We start from the raw sequence: 18588 nt of genomic DNA, 5'->3' as shown, positions 1-18588 counted from the left end.
GGACCTGTCCTAGGCTAGGATTTGGGGGACAGGACATCAAATAAAAGAACAGAAAAACTGTGCGTGAGATTATGATGAATGTAGGCCTCCTTGCAGGTAAGATATGACTATAAGACACAGCAGTAAATTCTCTTTACATGGAGACTATGGGGGGAAATCAGACTGCCTATCTGAAATGGCCCGCGGTGGTCATCGTGTGTCCTATGAACAGCCACCTTCAGAGGAGGCCGCACCTTTTAGCCTGAAATCGATGATCTTTTTCCCCTTCTCCGGGTAAACAGACTTTTCAGTGGCTGCAGTACCGATCTATAAATTATAACAGCTCCCTCACACTGCACCCCACATCCCAGTTTCGGGAGTTTCTAGGTTTACCCTCCCCCCACATTCACTACCTCCTTGGTGACCAGTGGCTTTAGAAGTACTTCCTGTCGTCCCTGCATAATCCTCCTTCGCGGGGTGGCTCTGAGACTAGTGGCCTGAGCTCAGACCAGCCCAGACCTGAGCTTGGTCCAGCACCAAGTCTGCCCCAGCCCTTTCTTTCATTGTAGCCATTACAGCTAATAACCAAGGGACTGTGTGTCTACTGTGCTTTCTATTATTTTGCATTTCCTTATGTATCCAATGAGCAAACTCCTCTGGAGTTAGATCTAGCCCCACCTAAAAGTAAAAAATAACAGTAAATAAAATCACTAGTCTTGTCTCAAAGCCAAGCAACTTTCTGGATAGTCTACATAAAACTGAACCGATCTTATAAGTAATTGCTGTAATTTGGTATAGGAAAAACTCTGTAGTATTCTGATGGTCTGTGGCTGCGGCCTGTGAATAATCAATTTCTATTAGCATTCTGATCATTACGGCTGAAGTTAGGAAGAATTAACTTCTCTTATTGACCAGTTACAAGATTCAGGCACATTATCTGGGGACTTTTTGTTTTGTTGTTGTTTTTATTTGATTTATTGTGACAGCCCGTTAGGATCAAGCCAAAGCCTCTTGCCATGTGCTTTCAGATTTCGCGCGGCCCTGGGTGCTGAGGTTTTAACACAGTCATTGCTCACACACGCTTCCCACCTTCCATTGTGTCAGCAGAAACTTCATGGGTCAACAAATTCCTGAAACGCCAAGCGTGCCAGCACTCTCCTCATCCTTTACACAGTGATATATTACGTTGATGCGTGGGGCTTTCTGCCCTTTATACCTAATGTATTATTTTCTAGACTTGGACATGGGTGACATGCTGATGGGGCTATTGTGCCCTGATTTACTTAATTGCTCCCCAGCTTGCTGAGCATGTAATACAAAGTCTTCTCCTTATAAATGGTGGTATTTTAAATATCTTTGCGTAAATTCTAAAGGTCATTTAAAGATCTTTTTTTTTATTATTTCCTTGGAATATGTTTTCCAAAGTGGAAAGTAGAATGACTGAGGCCACCACCAGCTTGTTCTCCGGGAAAATCGGCCTAAAATGTCACCAGATGAGTGTTGTGGACATGGTGGGCCGGCAGTCAGAACAGGGGCTGAGATGGGAGCGGGAGGCGGGCTCTGCCTGTACGAGCTATACTCCTACTCACGGCTCTCTTACCTGCTCGGAATCCTCTGAAACAAGGGAAGCAATAGCATGGGTCCCGCCTTCCTTACTGTGCAGGTCTGATGAGACGATGTATGTGAACAAACTTCATAAGCCTAAAAAGCCCAAGACACATGTAGTCATTGGCATTACTCCCTTATCCCGGAGCTCTGTCAGCACGGGAGTCTGTCATGCCTACCTGTCCGAATTGTGGAAAATGCAGGCGCTATAGGTCTTGAACAGAAGGCAGGATCCACGGATGCTCGCCTGCATGATGTTTAAGGAATAGGGCCCTGAAGTGTATCCATGAGCAGGTGGCCCCCGGGGCCCCTGGACAGCTCTCGTGGGCCTCGACATCACTTGACCGTGACCGTGGCCCGAGTGCACGCTTTGTGCTCACGCTTTCTCGCACTGTGTTTCCAGGGGTACCAGGACGCTCGGGACCGGATGATGCACCGGTCCACCAGCCAGGGCTCCATCAACTCCCCCGTGTACAGCCGCCACAGCTACACTCCCACCACGTCCCGCTCTCCCCAGCACTTCCACAGACCCGGTAAGGCCGCCGCTCCCAGGGTTCACCCTGTATGATAGTCCGTGTTTCTGGGTGATGCTTTCTCCCCGTCCCTGAGAGCTGGCTGCCGCATACTGACCCCTCTTCCAGAGAAACAGACAAACAAACAAACCTCCCATCGACTATAGTTTATGTTGCATTTGTGGTTGTATTATTATGATTTATTAAATAATTACATTTGGACAGGGAACGGCTGGAAGCAAAGGAGGGTGTTTTGGGTTTTGTTTTGTTTTTCTTTGGTCTTGAAGAAGATCTCACCACTTTTTTAAAAAATATATATTTTATTGAATTTTTACAGAGAGGAAGGGAGAGGGATAGAGAGTTAGAAACATCGATCAGCTGCCTCCTGCATGCCCCCCACTGGGGATGTGCCCGCAACCAAGGTACATGCCCTTGACTGGAATCGAACCTGGGACCCTTGAGTCCGCAGGCCAACGGTCTATCTACTAAGCCAAACCGGTTAGGGCAGATCTCACCACTTTTAGACTTCAGTGAAGATCTCCAAAAGAAACTACTTTGATGTGCCTTTCAGGCACGTCAGCCTCATCCAAGATCCAGTATTAGCCATTTGTTGGTGGGTTTATCACCTTTCTCTTCTCCAGGCACGTGGTGTTACCCAGCATGCTTGGTTAAGCACCTCCTAGAATAAAGTATTGTATACAAGCTCAGGGTTGTATATTACTTTTATGATCCACTCCAGCCCTAAGATTTTGAATCAGACTTGGGAAACATTCGAGATGTATTGTGAGAGAGAATATGAAATTGTAACGGACTGCCGTTGACCTTTACCTGTGCGGAATTTGACCCCTATTAGTGGGAGTCTCATATGGGGACTAAAAGAAGAATGGGGGATCCCAGCACAGATCCAGAATCCCCCAAGAAAGGGGTTCCCAAAGGAAGACCTGGGCCTTTTGAACAAACTCGTGGTTAGTGATGACATGCATCTATGAAAACTTCATTCTAAGTTTCTTGCTTCTGCACGGCTGATGAGAACGAACCCCCTTATATGCTAACCTGCTTGACAAAATAAAACCAAAGGAAACGGATAAAACGTAAAAGGATTGCAATCTTTTCTCAAAAGCCATCGATTTAATTCTATTAGAGGAATGAATTTTTATTATTTGATCCTTCAGTAATGTACAATTGTTTTTTTTCTAGACTCAGTACTTTGTTGAGATACAGTCATATTTAATGAGAATTTTCAGGCAATGAATTCCTTTCTCTTTTCATGTACAAGTATATTCATTTCACATGTGCCCTGGACCTGGGTCTGGATGTAAGCCTTTGTCTATCTGGGTCTGGTGGCAAGGAATCCTTTCAGCTGCCACCCTGTGTGTGGGCATGTTGCTGAGGGAGGTCACTGAGACCCCAACCAGGACCTTGTCAGAATGACACGGGGCTGCTGGGAGATGGTTCCGGAGCCCTCTGAGGGGTGAGGGGGAGGGGTCAGTCAGGGGCAGTGCTTCCCTTCAAGGCCATGTCCTGATTGAGCACTCGAAAGTTTTCATCTGTCCCGGTCACGGTTCCGACGTCAGTAGCCTTTAGAAACTCTCCCTTCTCAGTGTCCCTCCTCTCCTTCACAGTGTGTGACAGATATGTGATACCGATGATCAGGGTTTCTAAGCATTTTTTCAAGGTCTACCCTAGGGAAGTGAAGCTGGTGTAGTTCTGATAGCGTAGCTGGGGTCTGTATGGGGGTGGGGAACGTCCGGCCCGCGGGCCGTGTAAGGTTCCCGAAATCCTTTGGTCTGGCCTTGCCAAGGCTTTAGGGGCGAGTTAATTAAATGTTTGACCAAACACAGCAGGCTAATCTTTAAGTTGGTAACTTTGTATGGCCCACGAAGGATGTTATAAATATCCACATGGCCCTTGGCAGAAAAAGGTTCCCTTCCCACTCGGAAGGTCCTAGATGCCAGGCGAGGATACACGCCCCTGGGCTTAGCTTTAATGTCCATCCTTCTTCCGAGAGAACAGCGCTGCCACTGCCCGGTTCTCGGGATCCTAAGCAGCTCTTGGACACCCAGGGAACACAGACAGGCGTGGGGTCTTTTTCCTACGTAAGCAAAATAAAATTAGACTTCCAGCGGGGGCGGGGGGGGGGGGGGGGGGGGGATGTGCAGCTTTAAAAAATGAGCATCTGCCCTTTACACATCAGTCCTTCTTTTCAAGGTTCCTGAAATGACTGGCACTTTTTTGACATGTGCTCCCGAGGTTCTGGTTTGTCCGTTGCTTTTTAAAAAACAGCTGTTTGGGGGTCTAAATGATGTGCCCGGTACTTACTGGCTGACCCATAGCTGGTGGCATCCTAACTGGGGGGGTCCTGGTGGCCATTCATTCTCAGAGAGTGCCTCTAGAGAGTGCCTCTGTACAACCTGACCCTGGGTATCTGCAAATTCTCCCCACTTGCCTAACCCTGAGCAGGAGCTTTCTTAACCCTTTTGCCTTCCTCCTTTTCCAGACTCCTGATTAATGACCTTTATCCCCCTCACCCCCCCACCCCTACCCCCTTGGAATGATGCCTTGTCCCTGCTAATTTCTTGTTCATTTCTGTTCTTCTCTTCTGTTCCCACCTTGCCCGCCCCGCCTCCCTCCGCACAGAGCTGCTGCCTCCTGGTGTGCAGAGGTTGTCCTACCTGCGCACCAGCGGCCTCAGCTCCGCCCACAGCGACTCCCGCCCCAACTCCCCCTTCCGACACCACTTCATCCCCCAGGTCAAAGGTAAGGAGGCAGGCTTCCAGGCGGCACCGCCCGCTGGAGAGTTATTAGCACCCGGGAAGGCTAATAAGGTCCTCTCCGAGGCTTAGCCCGAGCTTCCCCTCGGCATGCCTGCGCGCCCACACCAGCAGTGCCTTAGAACTGGCATGGCCCCTCTCGGTAGAGAAGCCTGTCACTTCTAAGGGCCCTCGATGAAGAAACAGGAAGTTTGTTTACGACCACACGATTGATCGATAACATATATATATATTAATATTTTGTTTTTCTGTACGTCAAAAGCAAAATATAATATATAGCTGGGGTATTGGCCTGGTTTTAATATGTGACGTGGCTCAGCAAAACCCAGCGGGATTCAGCAGCAGATAATTCAAAAGCCGTCCTAATGGTGGTGAGCCTCTTAAGAAACCACGTACCGATGTTAAAACGTTTGGACCGTATAGAAAAGATCGACGGCACTGGAGCTTAAATGTCTAGGTTGGAGCCGACCGGGTCACCTTCTGCTGGCTTGCCCTGGTTTCTGCATGATGGAGGAGAGAGGCTTTGCCTTCTGAACTCTGTTCCTGTCCCCCGATCCTGCCCGTCCCCTTCCTGGCGTTCCCACTGTTTCCTTCATTGTCCTTTATGCTTCTGTAGCAGTCCCCCACGGGGCTCTGGTCCCCTCCTCCTGCTGGGGAACCCAAGAGCCCCAGAGGAATAAGGAAATAAACAAGTGTGAGTGCCCACAAGGATGCTAACTTTCCAGAGCCCTGATTTAAACCCATGAAAGTAGCTACAAGGGGAGGAGCAGGCAAGCACAGATGTGGTCAGGGGTTTGGGCCAGTCCTAAAGGAGTCTAACCCTGGTTGCAAGCGCTGGTGTCACTAACGCTTCTGTTGCGTAGCCTAAACGTTACTGTATTGGAAAGATCGCTTGCAGTCTACTCGAGCTGTTTCGTTTTTGCTCACTCGGATTTTTGAGCATCTGAGTCCTAAAATGCAGATGTGCTGTGCTGATCAGCATGTAGTCACTTTATGTGTGCTATTCTGGCATTTTCTGTGCCGTGAAAATAACACTGCTGGCATGCTTATCGAAGACACACACTATTTGCCATTAACAAAGAGACCCGTCCTTTTTGGTAGATGCAGCACTTTCTAAAATTCTTGGCAGATGATTTAAAGTGGGCATTGCTGATGTTTTGGAGAGAGAGAGAGAAGAAACTTTTTTATATAGATGTAAGGTGACACTTTAGACAAGTTTATAAAACCATAAGAAATTATTGAAGAAACTTCAAAGATGTATTTTAAAGAGACTTGAATACAGAAGCCCTTGGCCAAATCAAGATTTTGTTGGTTTTTAATACACAAGGGAAAAATACATTTTCCACTCATTGAGATGCAAACGGCCTTGTTTGGTTCTGTTTCCTCTTTCCGAAGAGACACTCTCCGTAGAAAGAAAAGGGCCGTGTGCCCTGTAAGGTTATACAAAGTTTGTACAGATAGCACATCACAAAGTATCATATACCTTCTGTCTGTGAGCAGCCTCAGGAGACACGGACGGCACACCCATAGGGACACTGGAGTCCTGGGTTGAGGACTCTGTCTGTCACTAGCTGGTGTGGGACCTCGGGTGTTGGCTTGACTTTGTGAGCGTTACTTGCCTCACCTGTAAAACCTCTCCTAGGTCACAAGGGCCTGTGAGGTCAAGTGCCCCGGTGTGTGTCAGCACCGAGCTCACAGGAGTCTTTGGTGCCCCTCGACATGGTGCCCTTAAAGCACTTTCCGTCTTCCTTTCGCTCCTCACCGCGTCTGACGTAGGCCCAGACGGAGATGGAGAGCTGAGGCCCTGGGTCGGCGACCCAGCCTAGGGCTCCCAGCTGGGAAGTGGCAGCTCCAGAACCAGACCCCAGGCCTTCCCGTCCCTCATTCAGATGAGGTGTGTGCATTTCGGTACAAAATAGACAAGGGGTTTAATTTTTAAAGCAAACTCTTCTTGTCCACCTCTTCTTAACTAGAAAATTGAATTCTTAATGAGGGCAAGCCAGACAGCTCCTTCAGTCATGTAAATTACAAAATTAGCAATTTTTTACTTTTTAAAAGAAGTAGCAACTGGTTCTAAAAAAATCACAGCACCACTGGGTGTCTAAGTGGTGCTTTATTAAAAAATATGGATATGCTTTCTTTTCTGTGTTCAGTCTGAATTTGAAGTTTTTGACACAAGTATTACGGATTTAAATGATAAACAACATGAGGCTAAGAGGGGTTAGCATGACCCTGAACTTATACTTAAAAACATCTAATAATCTCCCACTTTCTTTTCACTGCACATATACCTGTAGCTTGTTCATATGACATAGTTTATAGAAAGTAAACTAAAAAATATAGAAAGTGTAAAATGTGATGTACATCACAGTTTATGCTCAGTTTTAAAAGTACATGAGCTTTTTGCTGCACTACAAAATGAACCATGGAGAATTTGTATAGTAACTAGATTGCTTGAAAAGCCTGGTATCGTTGCATGCCTAAATGCTGATTCTCCAGAGAATTCCTTCTTGGTTGTTATGAAAAACATCTATCCATTCACATGGAAGGCCTCTCCAGCTTTTGGAAATTCCCACATGGAGGGAACTTAGGGCCATTGGAGAAGCACGTGGGCAGAGTACCCCAGGCTTCCCACGGCCCTTCATTTGAACGGTTACTTTTCCTCTTCGAGCTTGTGTTGTGGTCTCAGGGGAGTTTTGAAAACAAATGGAAGCTGGAGCGCTTGAGGCCCCCGAAGTAGGATGGCCATCTGAGGAACGTGCAGCTAGAAAGGGGGGGTGGGGGGGCTTCACTCTGGCAGCCTGAAGCCCAGCCCCCCATTGCCCAAGCCCACTTCCTGGTCCTTATTTCTCCTGCATGCGGCCCGGGCCCCGGGGTCTGTGGAGCTGAGGACGCCTGCATGGGTGTGAAGCTGAGATGCACATCACAGGCTGGCTCTGTTTCACTGGCTTCCCCATCCACTTCCTGTAGCCTCTGTCTTGTTTTCCTGTGTGTCTTTTTTTCTGTTTTCTGACCTTCCTTGCAGCCGCATTCTGGATCCTTTGGGCAAGTGCATGCCTGGAGATTTGGAATTTTCACTGTTTTGGGATCTGTTTGTGCTGTGCTTTCTGAGTTTCTCTTCCCTCCCTTTGAAATACTGTTAGACATTACGTTCTGTGTCCATGAAATATATCAATCGGATGAGTGGCTCTGGTTCAGATAGGTACTGGACACTCGCTGAAGGGGACCATGACCCTATTGAAGCTTTAGGCAGGGACTAGCGATCTTGAAACTGGCATGAAATTCTAGATGCTGCCAACTTTCAGGTGCCCTCACAATACTCATTTCTGTTTTGGAATATGAGCCCTTAGAGCCCAGAAAGCTAAGCGTGCGCCCACGGGTTCCACGGCAGACACAAGCACGGCCACGTCAATCAGCACGTGTCTTAGAATCTGTCACTAGGCGCACAGGCTGCCAGAAAGCATGGGAGTGAGGACTGAGCTTTTGAGTTTGTTAAATGAGTAGAGTGAGAATTCTGCAACTGAATGATCTTCCAAGGCCTAAAAAATTGGCTTCCTTGGTTGACATGGAAGGAGCTAAAACTGAAGGCCAAGAAATGTATCTGTGTTCCCACGGTAGCGTCTCCTCACAGTGGCTAAGATCACTAAGAACTTAGACTGAGCCAACACAAGGATTCGTGTGAAGGAACAAAATGGCTGGGAGTGTGCTGTGTACAATATTATGTGATAAATACATTATTACATTATTTGTCAACAATGCCTTCACTCTGGGCTGATAGGTGATGATGATGATGATGATGATGATGATGATGATACCTTCATATACGCTATTTTATCTGCTGCCTCATACATTACTTACGTGATAAACTAAGCACAAAAAATAACCTTTTAGGGCCTCATCAGTAATTTCCTCCCAGGATAGAGTTAAAAGTCTTATCACTTAAAGGCAGGGTCTTTAACCTAGCAAAGCTGGAGACAGACCTCATCCTGAGAATATTTCTTTTTCTTTGAAAATGACAAAAGTTTGTCATGCCTTTGGTATTCCAAGGGCGAAGCATGTGGTACCTAGCAGTGTTATGTATGCTGAGCCCTTATTCCAATGAGCCCTCATAACGTGAGGAAATCATATTGTACAGAATCGCTCAGATGGGCATGCTGCTGAGTCTCTCTTTACCTTGCTTTAAACTTTTGTGGGAGTTCTATTTTATTTATATATTTTTATTGATGTCAGAGAGGAAGGGAGAGGGAGAGAGAGATAGAAACGTCCATGATGAGAGAGAATCATTGATCGGCTGCCTCCTACACGCCCCCTACTGGGGATCGAGCCCACAACCGGGCATGTGCCCTTGACCAGAATCGAACCTGGGACCCTTCCGTCTGCAGGCCAATGCTCTATCCACTGAGCCAAACCAGCTAGGGCTGTGGGAGGTGTTAAGTGATTATATATAGAGTTAAATCTACTTACAAAGACTTGAACACATGAGGGCTTTTTCTAGGAACTAGAAAGGTCAATGGTTGCTGAAGATATGCAGCCAAATAAAGAACTGTGCCCAACCGGTGCCAGCGTTTGGCTGGAATGCACCCCTGGGAGTTCAGAGAGTCGTGGGCCGCATCCGAGAACAGATGGGCTTCTCCGGCCACTTGCCAGCAGAGCACCCTCATGAAGGAAAGATGTTTAATAGTCGGGCAAATGCCAGTTCCAAAAACCTTAAACCCTGTGCCCTGTACATGCAGATATTTGTGGGTGCACATGACTCCCGCTAATAATTATCAAAACAAATGTAATGGTGTTTCTTCTGATTGGGCATGATAGCCCACACCTGCGCAAACATTTCCCTGAAATGGCTGATGTTGTAAGTACAGGGAGGCCAGAGGAGGATGGTGCAGGAGCAGTGGGGTTCAGAAGCAATAACACCCTGTGCATAGGGTCTGCAGAATGAGTCTTCAAAACACCAGCCTCAAAGAAAGCGAGAAAGTTGAGTGTCTCTAGAACTTCTTTGGAGAAGAGCCCATAAGAAGTATTCTGTTTTTCAGTGATGGGGTCCCTCTTCTGAATAATCCCTAATGTTTAGAGGAGTCAAGAATTCCCCTGAAACGAAACGATTAAGGTGGGGTTGTTGAGGATCGGCTCTAATGGGAACGTTATAAAAACGGGGTGCGATGGTGATCCCATCGCTGCCTTTAATGGAGAGAAAGAGGGTGCAGTGGTGCTTACCGCATGAGGCCATGAAGAGCTGTCGGGTTAGTTTGTTGGCCTTCAATCATTCACTCACGGACCTTTCCTGGGCACGCACTCTGGCCAGGCGCTGTGCTGAGCACACAGATGAATGAGACCGAGTTCTCATTCTTCCTTAGATTTAAACTGGGATTTTCTTCTAAACATAAAGCATAGTCTCCCTCCCTGCTTGCTTCTACCTGTGTTAATTATACTCTTTTTTTTTTTTTTTCAGACATGAGCCGGTTACTTCTTTTTAGGAGAGTGATAGTCAATGAGATAGCATTTTTTGAAATGAGTTTTTGAATAGATCGCAGTTTAGAGCGAAGCATCATAATTTTTAGAAGCTAACATCTGACTTAAGTAGTAAAGTCTAATTATAATATATTGGGAGCTAGATGCTTAAGTAACTTGAGGGGGGGGGGCGAGGAAGACAAAAGTTTCAGAATATAATAACCAAAAACTTAGAATATTGATCTGAGCCAGTTAAATTCCGGTTTCATACCTGAAATATCGTGCTGCCCATTTGGTACAGACCTGTACTCTGGTGACCTAAAATTATACATATTGAGAGATTTAAAACGATGAAGTGTGTTTTGAAACTCCAGCAGTTGACATCTTTCATTTTCTGCTGGCCAGATTTACAACAGTTTGGCCTACCTGAGGAAACTGGCTCTTGTACATCTAAAATTAGTACCCTGTTATATGTCAACTATATCTCCTTTTTAAAAAAAAAAAAATTAATAAGGTGGTAGGAAAAAATCAGCTTTTGCTATATATATTTTTTTAAATCTATTATTTATTTTAAGTTGTCATCATTAGATAAATTGATCTTCATCAAAATTTAAAACTTTTGCTTTAAAGGGCACTGTCAAGAAAGTAAAAGGCAACCCACAGAATGGGAGACAGGCCTCCGTTCACCCCTGCAGTTCGCGTGGTCAGCAGGGAGGGCACTCAGGGCTACTGCAGCCTCGCCCAGCGTCCTCTCCACACCCCTCCCCGTTCTCCTCCAGAACCACCAGGCTTTCCAGCCAGTGGCCAGTCCTGTTGCTCCCGCCCACTGTGCCCTTCCATGCCTCCTTCCTTAGGCTGCTCCAGCCTTCTGAAATCTGAGCGTCCCCACCCTCTGCCCACCACCCACCTGGCGAGCGTACTCTGCCGGGTCCCGCGCACTTCTCCTATCTTTCTGTCGCTTTCCTGAGGAATTGACGGTGCGCCCCTTTGTGTTATAATTTTTCATATGCCTCTGAATACTATGGCAAGGTATTATATTTATGTGTCTTAAGTCTGACTCCTTAGGTGGACTCTGGGCCCCTGGAGGGCAGGGACTAAATCTCCTTCATCTACTTATCCTCGCTCACAGCTCAGGGCCCAGCCATCCCAGGTGTTCAGTCAGTATTTCAGGGGTGCAGTCATTGGAGTGGGCGGTGCCTCATCTTTGTAGAGAAAGATGGAGAGGGGTACGCATGGTCCCACAGTGCCTGGAAGAAAGGGGCCTGACTCATCTGGTGTATTTCAAAGAGGAAACAGAAGCACACGCTGCAATGAAGGCATTTGGGTTGCTCAGGGGAAGGGCTGGGTGACCACACAGGCTCCCAGACGTAGCCTTCGCTCAGAGAAATGCCGTCCAGCCACCAGCCTCCGTCATCACGCCTGGAAGGCTTGTGCTTGGGTTGCCTATCCCACTCCTTCACACGCATGGGATCTAACCATCTAGCAACTGGTCCTGAAGGGAAAGGCATTAGCCAGTGCCTTTCCATTCCTCGTACCGAACGCCCCGTCCGAGCCGCGCCCTGCCTGCTCACAGCCTCAGCCACACGCCTTGGAGGACGCGCCTCGCTGCTAGCTGCTTCACCACCGTTACCGGAACTCAAGCCTCTCTTCCGGGAAACTAAACCTTATCCCCCCTTTGCCAGCCACGTTGCTGCGTTGAGTTTGTTTCTTCCATTCCTCCTTTTTTTGATGCTGCTCCTCCCCACTGGTGGTTTTGAAGTTTTATTACGCTCGCTCGGTTTCCTTTATTGCTGTCCCTTCTCTCATTTTGTTTTCTCCATTCTTCTCATTGGAGGCAATGAGCCGTCCAGCGGCCGGAACTCCCCTCTCCCCCACCGGCCAGACAGCCGCCCTCTCACTCCAACTTACGCTCAGGCCCCTAAACATTTCCATGTTCCAGGTAGGAGCTGACACGGTCTATGTCATGGTGTCCTGTCGCAGTGTAGAATGTAGCCTTGTCACCTCTGTCTCGTCTCCATTGCTCATGCTCTTTACATCGGGATGTACAGTTGACAAACCCTAAATTGCAGGATCTGACCTAGGAGGCCTTTCAAACATGTTACATGTGAAACGCCAGGATGGTATCGAAGGGTTAACTTTTCCCACGTCATTTTTGAAGGGGTGTGGGCGGCGGAGAGTGAAGGGATGAGGGTTTGAGTTGTGTTGTTTTTACTAAAACTTTAATTTCACCTGGATATCAGCGGCTCCTTAGCTATCACGCTATGGCTTGGTGTCGTTGACTAATTAGCGCAATGGCGATGCAGTGACCTCTCATTCTAAAGATGGGATCACAGCGACACTCAGAGCCTTTGTTTTTCCTGTGTCTCCCACGTGGAGACCCTTCCCATGGCCTTTTCTGAGCGGAGTGAAATGGTCTCTCTGCAGCACATCCCTCACCAACCACCCCCGGAGCCCGCAAAGGTATCTGGCAATTCAGGCGTGGTGCTGGCAGCTTCGCTCTGCAGTCGCAGCACCTGCTGTCCCAGCACGAATAGTCACCTGCCACCCGGAACCGGGAAAATCAGAACCCGCCAGCATCGTCATGTTTAGGCTCAGCTCCGTTGGGAAAGGCAAGATTGGCCATCCGAAGTCACGGCATCCTTTTTCCATGGGAAGCACGTTGTTTTGCTTCTTTTAGTTCCGGAAAGTGGTTTAATACATGATCCACGATGTTCATGCTAGTATACATGTTTGGGATCTGAAATCGGTTTTTTCCTTTTGCATTCCAGACTGACCTAATAAAATAGAGGAAACTTCATTGAGATTCATTCCACTAAGCTAAAATTGCCTTTTTTGTTTTTTTTTAATATATTTTATTGATTTTTTACAGAGAGGAAGAGAGAGGGACAGAGAGTTAGAAACATCGATGAGAGAGAAACATCGATGAGCTGCCTCTTGCACACCCCCTACTGGGGATGTGCCCGCAACCAAGGTACATGCCCTTGAACGGAATCGAACCTGGGACCCTTGAGTCCGCAGGCCAACGCTCTGTCCACTGAGCCAAACCGGTTTCGGCGGGATTGCCTTTTTTAAAAGTTTCAGTTACGCAGTTGAGTGCTCCCCCACCCCACCCTTTTTTTTTTTTTTTTTTTTCATGAAGAATGCCCCACCAAGATACAGTGCCCAGGGTTCTGGAGAAACAAAGCTTTTGACATTTCCTGAGTATTTGTGCTCAAAGTGAAATGGCAGCATAATCAAATGGGGTCCTGTGTAAATATGTGAATAATATTTGGCATCTCAGTCTTTTAAAAAAAAAAAATTGGCCTACCAAAGTTAGGAGTTAGGCAAACATCCTGGTAGTACATCCGACTAGTTTTGCCCCTAAAAAGTGTTTCTGTGTTTAAAGAAATGACTCTTGATTTTTCTACATTGCTTTCCACTGTCCCATTCATTAGTTGAGAAGTAAATTGAGCCACTGGTATCTACTGGGAGCTCAATTTCTAGACAGTAGCATTTTGGGGATTTCCCCCAAACTGGTTATGTCTTCCTCACCGTAGAGTACTCCACTGCTTGCATTTCTTCCTGTTTTAGTCCTACTTTTAGTGAAATGTGTATTGGAAATAAATGGCTCATGAATTAATGACATGTCTATATATGCTAAGATGTATTACAAAGGATTTCATATCACTTGTTGTAGCAATTCGCTCATTCCTGTAATTTCTGCTTCCAGTAACACCACTCTTTGTAATACAAAAGTTGACCGTCTGGGTTATATTTGTTCAAGAGTCTTCAGTTTGGTTTGCCTCTTGGTTGTTCTGTTTTTCCCATCGCAGAACTGGTTCCCATAATCACACACCTTTGCTTTTCATTTCCACAGATCAAGGAATCAACATTTACCGAAAACCACCCATCTACAAACAGCATGGTAAAACCCGCTTTCCTCCGCGTTAGCTTTTAAGTAGCAGCATCCGCTGACCTCCTCTTTGCTGTCCTCTGAAAGGCTTATCAGCTGCTGCTTTTGAGAATCAAACCCGGGTGCCCAGCGAATTGCGCCTTGATGTCCTCCTGAGATGCAAACATTGTGAAGTTGGGGTTTCCAGAGGGAGGAGGCTTAGCGTGGTCAGGAAACTCCTAGCTCCGTGGTCGGCAAACTGCAGCTCGCGAGCTACATGCAGCTCTTTGGCCCCTTGAGTGTGGCTCTTCCACAAAATACCACGGCCTAGGCGAGTCTATTTTGAAGAAGTGGCGTTAGAAGAAGTTTAAGTTTAAAAAATTTGGCTCTCAAAAGAAACTTCAATCGTTGTACTGTTGATATTTGGCTCTGTTGACTAATGAGTTTGCCGACCACTGGCCTAGCTCATTTCTGAGCCCATCTAACCATGTATCGTGCCGTTCGTTGAGAAGGGGTAGGACTAGCCACACAATAACTCACAAACACCCTAACAAGACATGTTTGTCTTTTCTCTGCCATTTAATAATTTAACCAGCCTCTATAACTACTTTGATCAGCTTACAATTTAACTACTTAAAACTAGTGCAAGCTAGCTTTCCTGAAAAATGAACTGGACGAAGCCCATATCAGCGTGGCCGTCCAGTCCCCCAGTTTCTTCTGTAGCATGAAGACATCTGTGCCCGGTGATGGAGCGGATGGGACACACGCTGACTCAGAGTCCTGGCCCTCGTCCCAGCTCCTCCCCTCAATGGCTCTGTGATTTAGGATGTCATGGACACCATTCCTCTGTCCCTCCGTTTTCTCAAATCTGTGAGTTAGGCTAGTTTGTCTGTGAAATGCCTGCAAACCAAGAATCACTGCTGTGGGTTTAGACTGGTGCTTTCCTTGTCCGGGAATATGGAATTTTGAAGCCCAGGAAATCACCTCGCTCTGTGTAAATCACATTTCCCCCACCCTGATTAGGTCTCTCAAGAGTTATCTGCCACAAATCTTTGTGAATGGATTCCTCTAAAGCCAAGATCAGTCTTTAAGTGATTTCAGAAAATTAGACACAAATTGTGCCTGGAAATTTGAAGGCTGCCTTTAAAAGGTAGTTGACATTAATGAGTCCTTAAGGATTAGGATGACACGAAAAACAAAGTCAAAAAAGCACAGGGGGACATATTTAGGCCTACATTCTCGGGGGGAAAGAGAATGTATGTATTGTAACATTTGTGGAATTCTGACTTTCTTCTTCATTCTGTTTTTTTATTTAAGATTTTACACCCCGTGCTTGCTTTTTTAAGTTTCTTAACATTGTTTTTGTTTTTGTTTTTTTTTATGGTTTAATGTCTTGTCACCCACTCATTAACATGTGAATGTTTACTGACTTCACCAATTCTAATGAGTAAGTACTGTTTGAAGTCCTGCTTTTTTTTTTTCTCTCTCCAAATTTAAGAATAAGATCCTCAGTTAGATTTATCAATTTAGAGTCTTTTGAAATACTGGAATCTTTAGGCCCTGCCTCTCTAAACAAAAATAATCAAATGATTAAGACTAAAGATGGAATAGTGTTAGATGATTTATTTGGAAGGGATTAATTGGCTTCTTTTCTTGAAATTTACTTTGACTTTCCTCTTGTCTTTCAGGCCGTTGTAATTAATTAATTAATTAATTAGAGTAGCACACCCAAAGCAGCACGTCCCAAAGGACCTTCTGCAGAACAGGCAGGCCATGCAATAGACACAGGGGTCCTACCGACACCTGGTGTCTGCCCCGGGGCATTTGGAAAATGCTAGGTTTAGAGGAAGGCACGCTTTTTTTTTTTTTTTTTTTTTTGTAATACAGAACTCAGCCTTTACTGTGCTAACACGTTTTGTTCTTCTTTAAGAAGAGGATATTTATGCAGTGCTTTCCAACCTGATTTTTTTTTTCTCTCTCTCATGAGGTTAATGATTCAGAGAAACACTGTTCCAAGCCTGGCCAAGGCCTTGTTCCTTATTATTGCAAAGGACGACCTCGGTCAAGTCACTTAAGCAAATTGAGACCTAGAAGTTTTCAATAAGAATGAGGACGGGGAGCTGAAGACTCAAAGAATCATATCCAGATTCAAAAAGCTGTGAGCCCTGGGAGAGAGGAAGTTTTATTTAAAGCAACATAAATATTTTTAAATGTTTAGTAACATCCCAGGTCCCTTGGCGGAAGTAGGACCTGAGCATTTCTCCCAGCTTGCTGGGCTCCATCTCTGATCAGATTTGAGGCTCTAAGCCGACGACGCTTCCTCTAAGCAGAGCCATTAAGAGCCCTGTGCAGGCCGGCTGCTGCCAGTCTGGCCCCTGTGTTTTAAAGTGGGGTGATTCACTTGTGTGTGCAGACCCTCGGACAAAACAGTGGGAGTACAGCAGACATAGTCACTGCGCTAGTTCCTGCAAGCTGAAAGTGGGTTTTCCCACGTCCGTTTCTCCTGGGACTCAAGGACCCATGTGCAGGGTGCCCCAAAACAATGTATATGCACTTTCACAGCTGATAGCTCAATTTTGAAAATTATAACTGCCTTTATCATTATTCGAAGTGCATGTATACATTTAGGGGGTGACACCGGATATAGTATAGAAGTATTACAATGAACTGGAGCAGTATATTTGTGGCTAAGAAGCCAAAAGACAAAGCCAGCCAGCCCGCTTGTGATTAACAACTACAGTCAGATGACAGTATCGTGCTTTTAACTCAGCTCTTTAATTTCAAGTGACTAATCCAGATGTCTAATTGCTCTAGGAGATTGTCCCAATAGAAATTTCTAGGATGATGGGAATGTTCTATAACTGTTGTCCAATACAATAGACACTAATCACATGTGGCTATTGAGCACTTAACATTTGCAACTGAGGACCTGAATTTTAGTTTAATCATTTTGTTCCCCATTTAATTTATTTTTAATCCTCACCCGAGGATATTTTCCCATTGACTTTTAGGGAGAGTGGAAGAGTCAGGGAAAGACAGAGAGAAATATTGATGTGAGAGAAGCACATCGATTGGTTGCCTCCTGCACGAGCCCCGACCAGGGCCCAGGCCGGGGAGGAGCCTGCAGCTGAGGTACGTGCCCTTGACTGGAATCGAAGCCAGGACCCTTTGGTCCACAGGCCGATGCTCTATCCACTGAGCCAAACCAGCTAGGGCTAAGTTTATTAATTTAATGTAAATTGCCACGTGTTGCTAGTATTGGATAGCAGGCTCCAGAGCAGATGTAGAACAGGTGTAAAATGAAGCTTTGTTTCTGGGAGCATCCGATGAGCCGAGCTGTCACTGGGCACCACTGACCGGGTGATGGATTGATCATGGCAATAAGCAGAGCTGTCTGGAGTGGAAACCTTTGCCAGAGAACAAGACCCTGTGAGTGGGTTGACCACCACGGCCTTGCAGACCGGTAGCTAAGCTCCCCCTGATTCCGCCTAGATGCAGCTGCCTTGGCAGCCCAGAGCAAGTCTGCAGACGACATCATCAAGTTTTCCAAGTTCCCAGCAGCGCAGGCGCCAGACCCCAGCGAGATCCCAAAGATTGAGACGGACCATTGGCCTGGTCCCCCCTCACTTGCCGCCGTAGGTATGCGACTGTTACAGCTAAGCCAAATGGACAGGTTGCTAGGAGATCTCAAAGTGCAATGCTTAAGAATATGCAAGGTTTTTAAGAGAAGAACGACCAAGAGGAGGTAGAATAGTGGGAAGAACTAATGCGGTATTAATGTGTGTGCAAAATGCTTCCAAGCTACCAACACCCATCACCAGAGCCTTGCTCTAACCAAATCACCAAGATGCAGAACTGGTCTAAAACGGATGATGCACACGGACCCTCGGAGTCATTACTGCTGAGTCGGTAACTTTTGAATGCCATTGACTCAAAGCTCTTTGGCAAGAACATTGTTCTATATAATTAGAAGTTAGCTGGCGAGTTAACCCAGTTAACCGAGGGTCCACAGAAGCATGGCTTCTTTCAGATTTGTTTCAGACGATTTCTGCTCGTAATTGCAGTTCTCTTAACAGCTAATCTTAACCCTGAAGCACTTCCACTTTTCTTACGAGATCACGTTCTCCATTTCTAAGGAGGGCTACTACAGGGTCACGCGTTCTGAAATTGCGCGTGTAAAGTTACGTGATTGTGCATCCATCATCTCCATGATCCTGTGCTCCGATGTCACATTCCAGCTATTTCATTCGTTGCTTTGAACCTCAAATGAATGCTTTAGAATTGTGTCTGTGTCTTTCTTTACTGTTTTGTCAGTAGTGAAATCACTTGGCCTAAAAAAGTGATATTAAGCAAACTCAGACGCTAATACTAAAAGTTGAGTCAGTTGGACTTACAAATGTGA

The 18588-nt window shown here is 46.2% G+C and overlaps 1 protein-coding gene across 1 annotated transcript in view; it reads left to right on the top strand.

Annotated features, from left to right (window-relative positions):
* Positions 1-18588, top strand: part of ABLIM1 (actin binding LIM protein 1) — a 185328-nt gene that overhangs the window by 155072 nt on the left and 11668 nt on the right. The window contains exons 13-15 of the mRNA XM_028149531.2: positions 1988-2117; positions 14172-14219; positions 17679-17825. Coding sequence (XP_028005332.2) covers positions 1988-2117; positions 14172-14219; positions 17679-17825 — 325 coding nt within the window. The remainder of the gene's footprint in view (positions 1-1987; positions 2118-14171; positions 14220-17678; positions 17826-18588) is intronic.

Source organism: Eptesicus fuscus, chromosome 17 (assembly GCF_027574615.1).
Source record: "Eptesicus fuscus isolate TK198812 chromosome 17, DD_ASM_mEF_20220401, whole genome shotgun sequence".
Classification (NCBI taxonomy): domain Eukaryota; kingdom Metazoa; phylum Chordata; class Mammalia; order Chiroptera; family Vespertilionidae; genus Eptesicus; species Eptesicus fuscus.
The sequence above is the reverse complement of the archived record's forward strand: the minus strand, read 5'-3'. Positions and strand labels throughout refer to the sequence as shown.